The sequence below is a fragment of the Vigna radiata genome, chromosome 6 (genome assembly GCF_000741045.1).
Source record: "Vigna radiata var. radiata cultivar VC1973A chromosome 6, Vradiata_ver6, whole genome shotgun sequence".
Classification (NCBI taxonomy): domain Eukaryota; kingdom Viridiplantae; phylum Streptophyta; class Magnoliopsida; order Fabales; family Fabaceae; genus Vigna; species Vigna radiata.
The window spans coordinates 36,416,534-36,428,593 of NC_028356.1; the positions used below are offsets into that span (position 1 = coordinate 36,416,534).

The 12,060-nt window shown below is 36.2% G+C and overlaps 1 protein-coding gene across 2 annotated transcripts; it reads left to right on the plus strand.

The window, feature by feature from the left end:
• On the plus strand, window positions 1-8,765 carry LOC106765134 (the record flags this gene model as incomplete). Of its 2 annotated transcripts, none has more annotated exon segments than XM_014649641.2 (7): window positions 1-681; window positions 811-917; window positions 1,002-1,078; window positions 1,148-1,217; window positions 7,421-7,508; window positions 7,591-7,650; window positions 7,850-8,765. In XM_014649641.2, coding segments are annotated over 7 exon segments (1,434 nt in total). In that variant the 3' UTR covers window positions 8,468-8,765.
• Window positions 8,766-12,060: the final 3,295 nt, after the last annotated feature.

The window sequence follows — 12,060 nt, forward strand, 5'->3', positions numbered from 1 at the left end:
CACCTTTTATGAATGCTGCAAATCACAATCATTTTCCCTTGCAAAATAATCAGATGCATCTGCCTCAAATGGGTATGCCTGGTCATCAACAGGGTCAACCACTTGTGGGGGGTTTAGGTCCCCAAAATAGCGGTGGCAATCCCAATTACAGCAATTCAATGTATCCTGTTCAGGGACAAGTCATGCAGAATGCAGCTCAACTCAATNTGTCTCAANTACAGAGACAAATGTTGGCACAGAGTATTTTGAATATGCTTCAGCCGTCTCATGAATATTAGTATGCCAAACGGCCAATTTTGTGCCCCTTATCCTGTTCAGAATATGAATCAACAGTTACCTACACAAATGCCAAGCCCATCTCAAGGGGTTCCTCATGGCATGCATCCTGGTNCCTGNCCCATGTTTGGGTTTCCAAACCAACGGCCTCANGCTATGGTCCCTCAGAATTCTTTATTTTCAGCAAGTCCACAGTTAGGCTTTGAGCCTGGAGGGCAGGTTCGGCTGCAGATTGATCCGAACGAGAAAAACCTTGCACCACCAAACGTGACTGCAAATGCTTTGGTATCACAGTTGCCTTTCTCATCTCAGCAGTTACAAGGGAATACTTGTGGGTCACTTAATTCTAATTTGGCTCATACAAGTAACTCTCAACCTCCTGCATTTTTGAAGTCACAGTCGCAGGTATTTAAAACTTCAGTGTTTTCTGTCTTTTCAATGTGTTAGCAGAATTTATTGTTCTACTACTTGTAAATACTATTGTAAATGATGCTGTGGTAATATATTTACTGAAAATCCTAATAATTGCTGCAGGAGAATCCTTATAGCAATATTAAAACTAATGTTCCAAATACCAACTGGAATGGATCACCCAGCAAAAACTTCAAAAATAGACCAAAACGAGGAGGGTTTAAAGGAGGGTATGTTATTTTCTTTTCTCTTTGTTACTCTTGATCACTTGCACGTTTTTTCTGTGCGTTACAATTGCTGTCCTGTTTCTTTAGATTCCAGAAGTCTAAATTTCATGCTGTCAACAATGGAAAGAGGAGAACTGGGTTTCCTAAAGATCATAATGGAAGAGGTTTGAACTTTTCTACCTTGTTTCCCAGATGAAACATTTTCTATGGTTAGGCTAATGTTGTGATGACAGCAGGCCCTTACAGTGGGAGGACAGGACAGGATAGGTTAAGATCAAAGGAACTTAAGCAGCAACCAGAAAGGTAGCTTCTGCTTCACTTTCTGATCCTTTTTTATCTGGTCCCAGTCTATTACTTATTTGCAGTCGTTTTTTAATTGTCTTAGTTGTCAATGATAATGTGTAACAATGAGATGCTAATTAAATAGTTTTAGTTTATTTGCTACTTCCTGAAATTGAAGGTTAATTTACATTGCTGTTTCTGGAGTCCTAAAAAAGGTGCTAGTAGATATCAACTGAATGTAATATTTTCTTGAAAATGTGAGAATTTACTTGAAAAAGAATGATGTACACCCGAAAAGTAGAAAAATGTTAATAGAAATTTTTTGCCACTCTGTTAGAAGTTTTGGACATTATCTTTGATTCTGTGTCCAAATGTCCAGTTTTCTTGACTGTCATTAGTCAGTACCTATCATTAGTCACTACCTATGGGGGATAGATAAAGCCAACTCTATATATAACCCTTATCTGTAGCTAGCTTCAATAAATGCAGAAATCAACTATTCATTTTAGCCAAAGGTTAGCAATGTAAAAATTGTTGACATATAAGCCCGTTTGTAGTACAGGGAAATATTTCGGTCTATTTTAGTTTTGAACTGTGAGATGAAGCATGTAGTTAAAAAACATCTGAGACCGAAAATACTGGATGGACATAATGGTAACCATCAAGCCATGTTACAGATCCGCTATTGTGTCCACAACTGTACTTTGTAGGTCATTCTTTGAACATCTCTGAAAACAAAAGTTTATTTGGGATGACCTTAGTGCACACACTCTTACGGTGTATCTGGCATTAAGGGTCCAACCATAGTAACTTTTCTTGCCTTTTAATGGTTCTTATATAGATTGATGGGTATTTGATATTGGTGATAAGGTGTTAAGAGGATTTCCCTGGGTAGTTAAATTTAGTTTTAGAAGTTGACCTTATGTTTTCTCTTAATAGCCATAATAACCAAGGATTCTGATATGGTCTTTACACACATGATTCAAAGACTAAGCTAGGGTTGAGAGCTCTGAGCAGATTAATTTCCCCAACTCCCATTTCATGTGGGTTGGCATAGTAGTTAAAGCTCTTAGTAAGAGTGATAGGTTCCTGGATTGGAAAACCTATCTGCAATGCACTCACCCACACGTATACACTAGAAAAAGAGTATAATTTGTATATTCTCTATTCAGTATAGCCACTTGACAGCTGTAACAACCTCCAAGAGAACCAAATTCTCTCTCCACAGGATAAACGTGATCCTGTCTACCCACTCTAATAATTCCAGAAACGTAAAATATCCTCACCCACCTCAGCTCTTATATAGGAGCTTTATTTCCCACCCAAACTAATAATACTAATAATATGGTTATAACTGCATAAAGCCTCTTCCCCTCATTATTCCCTATCATTACCCACCGCCTGATGTGCAACCTTGTCTTCAAGGTTGAAGTCTGATAATTGTTCCTGTTTTGTCACTCACAGAAGAGTCCAAGAGATTTGGTAGCTTGCCGACTGTGTCCTTTAGCTGACATTTCTCTAAAGCCTTCCATATTTCATCATCTTCATAGAAGCCTAGTGGGTCCAAGTTGGTCTTAATGTTGCCCTTGAAAAGAGTTGGAATGTAAATGAATTGCTTGATTCTTTCAGCAGAGATAATATGGTCCGACATCATGCTATACATCCTACTCCAAAATACTTGGGATTCTTTCAATGTCAACGCATAAGAAGAGACAATCCCACAAGACCCGATGATACAAATCCCCTAGGAAGTAGAATAAGTAATGCAGCTGCTTTGAATACTGTCAAGTTGTGAAGTATTTGAAATATTAGAATTGACCAACTGCTCCACCAACTCAGTTGCAATGTAATTGTGAATACTTGGGATTCTTTCAATGTCAACGCATAAGAAAGAGACAATCCCACAAGACCCGATGATACAAATCCCCTGGGAAGTAGAATAAGTAATGCAACTGCTGTGAATACTGTCAAGTTGTGAAGTATTTGAAATATTAGAATTGACCAACTGCTCCACCAACTCGGTTGCAATGTAATTGTGAATACTTGGTATTCTTTCAATGTCAACGCATAAGAAAGAGACAATCCCACAAGACCCGATGATACAAATCCCCTGGGAAGTAGAATAAGTAATGCAGTTGCTGTGAATACTGTCAAGTTGTGAAGTATTTGAAATATTAGAATTGACCAACTGCTCCACCAACTCGGTTGCAATGTAATTGTGGCTAGCGCCACTGTCGATGAGGATCATCACCTTCTTCCCTCGAACCCAGCCTTGTAGCTTCATAATTTTGTGCTGGGTGAGCCCACTCGCGAATAACGACAACTCCATGCGTTTATGTCCAACTTCTTTCCTACCTTTTCCTCTTCGTCACTGTCGGTTTCGTCTTCCCCATGATCACCACCCGCAAGCTTTTATTTGGGCAACGATGTCCGGGACTGAAAGGACCGCCATAGTGGAAACACAACCCCTCTTCCCTCCTTCTGATGTACTCGGGATAAGGCAGGTTCCTGGATCCTCGTCCGCGGCCGTCGCTCACTGTACTACTCCCCGCTCCAGACGTCGCCGGTCTTTGAGGACCATCCCGACGAGTCACCGCCGCACTTTCTGCTACCCCCGAACGTTGCGGACCCTGTTTGATTGGTTCCGATTTCGCTATTGTGCCGGTCCCACCTTGATATCGCCCCATGACTGGCCGCTCCTGGCTCCGGTTCCTCCCGCCGTTCTCGCGCCTCGACTCGCCTCCTCTATGTCCCGCGCCACCTCCATCGCCGACAATAAATCTCGGGGATTATGCGGACGGATCTGACTTCTGACTGCCCCTTGCAAACCTGCGAAAAAATATCCCAGGAGTTGATCCTCCGACACGCCCTTCGTCTGCGCCACCAACATTTCAAAGTCCTGGATATACTCATCGACGGTGTTGTTCTGCTTGACTGCCGCTAGCCTCTCAAACACTATTCCTCGGTTGCAACCTCCAAACCTCCTTATTAGAGCTTCCCGCAACCCCTCCCATGTTTGCACCTGCGTTTTTTCTTTCCAGAAGCGGTACCAGTAACTTGCGCTCCCTTCCATGCAGACGTACGTCAGTCGGAGCTTTTCCCTCTCGGTCACCTTCTGGATTTCGAAGAATTTTTCCGTGCGAGAAATCCACCCTAGCGGATCGATTCCTTCAAAGGTTGGTAACTCGACCCTCTTCACCCAGTTTGGTTGCGCGCCACTCGTATCTTCTTCGTCATCTTCTCTTTGTTCTCCTCTGATTTCATTCACTGAATCTTGACTTCCCTCCCGATGGCTCTCAGTATTTCGTCCTCGTTCTCCAAACATTCGCATGAACTCTCTAAGTTTTTGCCGTAAACCCATCGTCTCCGCTTTCAACCCATCCACCGTCGTCTCTAAGGTCTCCATTCGTCCCTTGATCACGTTCATCCTCCCCTCCAATCTTCCTTCCAATGCATTTAATTTTCCCTCCATCTCTCTCCGATCTCTCGCTGATCCGACAGGTTGGACCAAATTGATAGGTTCCTAGATTGGAAAACCTATCTGCAATGCACTCACCCACACATATACACTAGAAAAAGAGTATAATCTGAATATTCTCTATTCAGTATAGCCACTGGACAACTGTAACAACCTCCAAGAGAGCCAAATTCTCTCTCCACAGGATAAACGTGATCCTGTCTACCCACTCTAACAATTCCAAAAACGTAAAATATCCTCACCCACCTCAGCTCTTATATAGGAGCTTTATTTCCCACCCAAACTAATAATACTAATAATATGGTTATAACTGCCTAAAGCCTCTTCCCCTCATTATTCCCTATCAAAGAGTCTTCCTCAATTGTTGTAGTTTGTAGATGAAGAATGGAAGAGGAAGAGAACCACATAAGTATCACTTCGCTCTTTCTCACACATGTCCTTAAAAGACTAGAAAAAAAGTGTTGGTCTAGAACCTATTATCATCAATGTTAATATGATAATTGAAGGACTCTATTTTCATTTACCACTTTAATAAATGTTGTTGGGGAAGCCATGTTGGTATTTTTCTACGGGTATAGACTCTAGAGATTTAACACCAATGAGTTAAAGCAAACCTATATACGAAAACATTAATCTTTTCCAATGTTTTTTGTGCATCACTACAAATTGGATAATAATAATTTGTGGTCACGGTGATAGTGATGGTGGTGACAGTGTTGACAATGATGATAATAGTGATGATCACAATTATAATGAGATGGTAGCAATTGTGATGATCATAGTGGTGTTGGTCGCAAAGCCAATGGTAATTATGAGATGATGACAATGGTTATGATAATTGGTTTGTTAATAATGGTAGTGAAGATGTAGTGGTAGGTGCTATAGTGAAAATGAAATAGGGATAATGATGATAATGGTAACTTGGTGGGTGACAATAGGGGAAGTGATGGCAAAAGTTTTGTAACGATGGTGTAAGTGGTGGTATACTAATGGTGGTAATGTCAATGTGGTTGTGGTTGTTATGATGGAGATAATGATGATAGTAGTATAGGGGATGTATGTAGGGTGGTGGCAACAAAATAAGGGTAGTGAAAGTGGTAACAGAGGCAATAATGGGAGGGATGGTGACAGTGATAATAATGGAGTTGGTGGAGTGATGTGAGAATAGAAAGGTAGACCATTTTATCATGTTGCCTTCTAACCTAGCTCTTAGGATAAGAAATACATCCCACTAAAATAGACAATAGAATTAGGGATGACAAATAAATCTACACCGGAGGAAATTTGTGGATAGAATACATAACAGATACTAAATGAATACTAGTAATGAATATCCACAGGCATGGTTAACAAACTCTCGAGTTAACTCTTAAACTCTTACGAGTTTACGTTCCTAGACATAGCTTCCGAGTTAACTTGACCTCGTTTTCTGCGTAAACTTGGTATAATTGATTGTGAAATCGGTAGGATGATGTAGAATCGCGAGTTTGGAGCGATTCTGCGAGCTTGAAAGGGGAAAAGGGGAAAATTAAGAAAAACCAGGTTTTGTTGGTCTTTTTTTATTATATATTTAATGGAACACATCAAAATTAATGACAATAATCCAAGTATTTATGTTTTACAATATTTATTTTTATGAACAATATATCTATAAATTTTATTTATTTAAAGTTATATAATTTTGTAGACTTATTTGAATTAAGATATTATTTATATAATATTTTTTATCTAAAATAAACTTTTATGAGTTTACGAGCCGAGTTTATGAGTCGAGTTTATTCGACTCTTACGAGTTTATGTAAACTCTCGAGTTTGATAACCTTGTCCACAGGTAATGGGTACGCGTTCGAGTATTTTAATTATTCTTGTTGATGAATCAGGTTTGGATATCATGATATTCAACCCACATATATTCGCCAATCATTATTAGTGAATTTTATTTGAAGATTTTAAAAAGCAAGTGGTAAAATATTTAATTATTAGTGAGAAAAGTATTATTCAATAAAGAATGGGTTAGAATTTGATTTTATATATTTATATTTTTTTTCTTTAGACCTATGAAATTTAAATTATTTGTAAAAGGATTAATCCCTTAAAATTTATTCTTTGATGCAACTCAATCAAAGAAATCATATATGATGTTGCGCCAAACAATTGATTAATAGAATCTTTTTTGCAAAGGACCTCTGGTCGAGAAAGGTGCAACAGTTGGAAAAACTTACGTCTAGAAATTTCTGTTGGAGGGAATTTTGCAAATTGGTTCTTGTAAAGGAGGCGTGATAAACAGAGAATACATCTAGTATAGTATTTTTAACTTTTACATTCAACATGAACATAAGTATGTGTTGTGTGTATTATTTGATCCATCTGAGTTTTTAAATGTAAGATAAGTCTGGTAGTCAGACAATACATGTGCTTCTATTTAATTACAATGTCCTGCCTTCCTTCAACATACTTAATCAACAAGGTTGTGACCTTTCAAGATTTCGGTACCAGACTAGTGATTTTTGTCCAAATAAATGTCTTCCAAAATCCAGATAACCTTCTAAATGAAATTAGTTTTTCTTTTGGTGTTATTTGTATAAAGTTATGTCTGCTTTCTTGTTAGATTTTTATTGTCTTTTCATTATTGAATTACTTTTCTTAAACTTCGAATTTCACAACTTATTCTTTTATACTGAAAATACCTTAACTCTAATCCTGATTTTGTTTATGATTGCTATTATTTCATTTCTTAAATGTTTAGATCTTTCTCTGTGACTTACACTGAGCAAGAAATCCAACAATGGCGTGAAGCACGGAAAAAGAATCATCCTTGTAACAACTTGCAGAAGGTTGTAAACAAACTGATCTATCTACTGCTCGTGTTTATCAGATGTTATTTTCTAAATATCACTTCCTGAATACTAATTGCAGAGGCACAGTGAATGCCCGATGGACTCCAAGGTTATTAACAGGGAGGTCTTACAAAGAGAGGTATACTTAGAGGGATGTTATTAGCATGTAATACTTCCCAATATAATGTTATCATGTCGTAAAATTTAATAATGTTCAATATGTAAAGTTAAGAAAATAGTCTTTTTTAGCAGGAGATATAAGTGCTGACATAAATATTTCATGGACTCAGCAAATGGTATTCCATTTCCTTAGCAGTGTATATATTTTGTCTTTGCAGCTTAAGGAGGTTTTAGCAAAGCAAGCTGAATTGGGAATCGAAGTTGCTGAAATACCATCACACTACCTTAAGAATTCTGAAAATCGAGGTCTTCAAAATGAAGGGAAAAACAAATTTAGTGACAAAAGAAAGTTCCAAAACAAGTTCAACAAGAAATTAGACAGAAAAGGTCGGTTCGGCAAGAGGCAAAAGTTTGCTGACAACTTTTCAGAAAGCCCTTTGTTAAAGAAGAGGAAGCCAACTTTATTGCAGAAACTCTTGAGTGCAGATATAAGTAAAGATAAGAGCCACCTGTTTCAGGTTTTCAGGTTCATGGTAATAAATTCTTTCTTCAAACATTGTCCTGACAAGCCCCTTAGATATCCATCAGTCATGGTTAAAGAGAACGGGTCTGAAGTTGACACTGAAAAAGATGTTTCTAAACGTGGGAACGAGGGAGCTGTTAAAAAAATTGTTAGCCTAAATAATGATGACGATCATAATAGTGAAGACGAAGACAGTGATGTTGATGAGAATGACTCTATTGTGCATAATCATCCACACGAAGAACTTTTTTCCTTGGTGAAAGAAGAGGGATTTGAGAAATCTGATGAAGAGGAGGGAGAAATTTTAGAATGAAATTCCTAGGTTGGTGCTCCACTTTTTTGCAGCAAAGTTTTGAATACTGTAGTGGTAACAATTTTTGTTTAGTCATTTGTTTCCCTTGTGGTTTTACCATCATGCATAATGTTACAGTCAATGTATTTTTGCAGCAAAAGGTTTCTGAATACTGTATTACACAATATATTTGCGCACATGCCGATCTGCTGTTTTTAGCAAAGGATTCAGAGATTAGGGAAAGTATAATTAGATATTTTTAATATACTTTTACTTTTGATTTCTTATTTACTATCCGAATGACAACCTTTTCCCATTATATGTTTTTTACTTATTTTTATTTTTTGCTAGTATGCTCTTTTTATTATTAGCATTCTTTTTCCAAGTCTCAAACTTTTTATATATTTATTACAAATATTCATTCAGATATCATCAATTTAATTATAGAAAGTTGCATATTGGATGCTACATTTGAATAAATGATTAATTCAAATAATGTGATTGTTATTAAGGATTAACTTTACAAGCTTAGATAAAATTAATTGGGCTGTGACATTTTCCTTTATTAATTGCATTAGAAGTGTTAGATTATCAGGTTGTGTATATAGTTTTTTATAAAGTATGTCATTGTATTAAAACACACGTACTGATCTTTAGTGCAGTTTCAACTAAAGATAAATGATTAGTAATAGAAATTGATGTTCCTGTGTTGTTTTATGGTAGTTTATTGAACATAATGTCTTAGAAATAATAAGATATTTTAAAACACGCTTTTCTTTGTGGAAAAAGAGCCGTTCTCTCTGCATTTTACTGATTTCTCCCTTCACCTCCAAACCTTTAACTAAAATAATTTATACAAAAGTAAAAATGATTTTACTTTTCACCTCTTTTTTTTATCTTTTTCCATTTTAAAGGATAAACCCTAGTATGTAGTCAATGCACCCTCTTCAACTCCTTCAATCCTAACTCTTCCTTGCAGTTTTCCTTCTTGGATCTCTTTCTTCTTTTCTCTTATTTTGTCTTTGTTCTCTCTTTGTTTTGTTCATTTTCTTGGTTGCTTTGTTCTTTTTTGTTGGTTTGGTCTTCATTGTGTACTCTATTGTTGTGTGATCACTCTTGTTAATGAAAATCACTGTCGTGGTAACTCCTCTCCACGAAAAACATGTAGGAATTGCTTGAAATTTGTTTGATACTTGATTTGGCTGGTTTGAATTTCACTTTCATTTTGGTTGATGTGAACGCAAGCATCGAAATACTTTAACTGACATTCAAAATCCGGTTAATGCTTTGTCAACTTTCAAAAGCCAATTAAGGCCTCGACGGATTATTCGATGAGACCTTAACCGGTTTTCGAAAGCTGGTGAAGCCTTAATTGGATTTCGAATGCTAGTTAAGGCCCCGATGAATTTTGAATGTCGACAAAGGACTAAACAAATTTTGAATGCATGTTTGAAAATCATTTAATCCTTTGCTAGTATTCGAAATCCGTTTTCATTTTTTTTTTTAATTTTTGTTCTTTTTTTTGTTATTTGAATTTTTTAGGTTGTTTTATGAATTTTGTTTTTTTTTGTTTTTTTTTATATTTTTTCGGTTTTTTATTTTATTTTGTAATTTTATATATTTTGGTTCACAAGTATAGCTAGAACAAGAGATGTATCTACCTATCGTGATGAAAGTTTATCATAGGATGAAAGGAGAATACCTTCGACATCAGTTCGTAGGGGATGAACTCAAAAAGGTAATGTTGATGTTACTAAGGAACATCATGTTATTGAAGAGTATGTTATTAAGTAGGAGAATGTTGTTAAACAAGAAGATGAATTAGGTGGATTCCCAAGAAATTCACAGGACACATCATTGTTGACTCATTATACGCAATATGTTACATTTACCTTATGACAAGGTCGAATTAGTACACAACTTAAAGTTTGGTTGTTAATAAATAGTTTGATTTTTTTTATATATATTTTGTTGTTGTTGTTGTTGTTAGTCACAAACATAGGTCTCCCAGTCCTTAATACTTTCTTGAGGTTTCAATGCGTAGACTCAACCTTGATATAAATGACATTAATAATATCATAACACATAAAACATAAATAAGTAAAGAAAATAACAATAATAATTACCTGTTTCTTATTGTGTTGCTTAAATGCATAACTCTATTTGTCCACACCTTAACGAAATATGCCCTACACGAAATTATCCAAGTGCAATTAACATATTAAAAAAACAAAGGACATGTAGTAGAAATATACTGAAGACAATCTACATAAGCATTAAACATGACTCCTCCTCACAGTCCATCACATTTTCCCATGATTCCATCAACACATCCCATGTCTGAACAAAATGCACTAACATTTTGCATTTGGCTTTCACATTTTTCATATTGTGAAATTGACATAACATATGATAAGTTTTAAGAAATACGTTGTTAATGACATTCATTAAAACAAGGTCACTGTCAGTAACAATCACGTGTGGATTGTCCTCAAATGTCATCAATAAACCTCTAAAGCTTTCCAATGCTCAAGTGAAATTATTTTAGCGTTCACTTGATAATAATGCAAAAACGGCTGAGAATGTCAACTCTGTAGATCTGACGCCAACTATCTCAAGTAAGTGGAAACAATATTTGTTTGTCTTGTATGTGACATCTATCAAGAAAACACACATACTGATAATGTTGTTTCAACTAAAGATAAATGATTTTAGTAATAGAAATTGATGTTCCAATTATGTGTTGTTTTATGGTAGTTTATTAAACATAGTGTCATAGAAATAGTAAGATATTTTAAAACACATCTTTCTTTGTGGAAAAAAATTCGTTCTCCCTGCACTTAATTGATTTCTCCCTCCACCTCCAACTTTTTAAAATTCTTTAAAAAATGAAAAATCTAACCTTTAATTAAAATAATTTATACCAAAGTAAAAATGTTTTTACTTTTCACCTATTTTTTTATCTTTTGTTTGTTGCATGTTAAAGGATAAACCATAACACGCTACCGTTGCACTCCTCTTTCAACCCTAACTTTCCCACAACCTCCCTCGCAACTTCCCTCCCTAGATCTCCTTCTCATTTATTCTCATTTTGTCTTCATTCTCTCTTTGTTTTGTCCCATTTTATTGGTTACTTGTTTTCCCATGAAAGTTTGGTCTCCATTGTGCACTCCACTATTGTTCGTGGCCACTCTCATAAATGAAAAACGCTGTCGTGGTCACTGATGGGTGTCGCACCCCATGCAAAATTTAATGAGCATAAAACAATGCAGTATAGCTAGGAAGTGACTCCTAGGTCGTCTCTCAAGGACCAAATGTGGTTCGAGAATTAGGTCTAACACAAAGTGGGGGGGGGGGGTTGAAAGNGTTTTTGCAAGCAGAATTAAACTAAAACTGGAAATTAAATACAACAAAACATAATTGAAAACATTTAAATAAATTAAAAAGCATGAAGACCGAACGGTCCTACAGATGACCGAACGATTTTACATTGGGACTGAACGATCTCTAAGACAAATAAGGAAATTGGAAATGCAGGAAAATAAAGAAACCTGACAGAATAATCATCATAGTGAACTGAAACAATAAACCCAACATAATAGACATCATTAAAG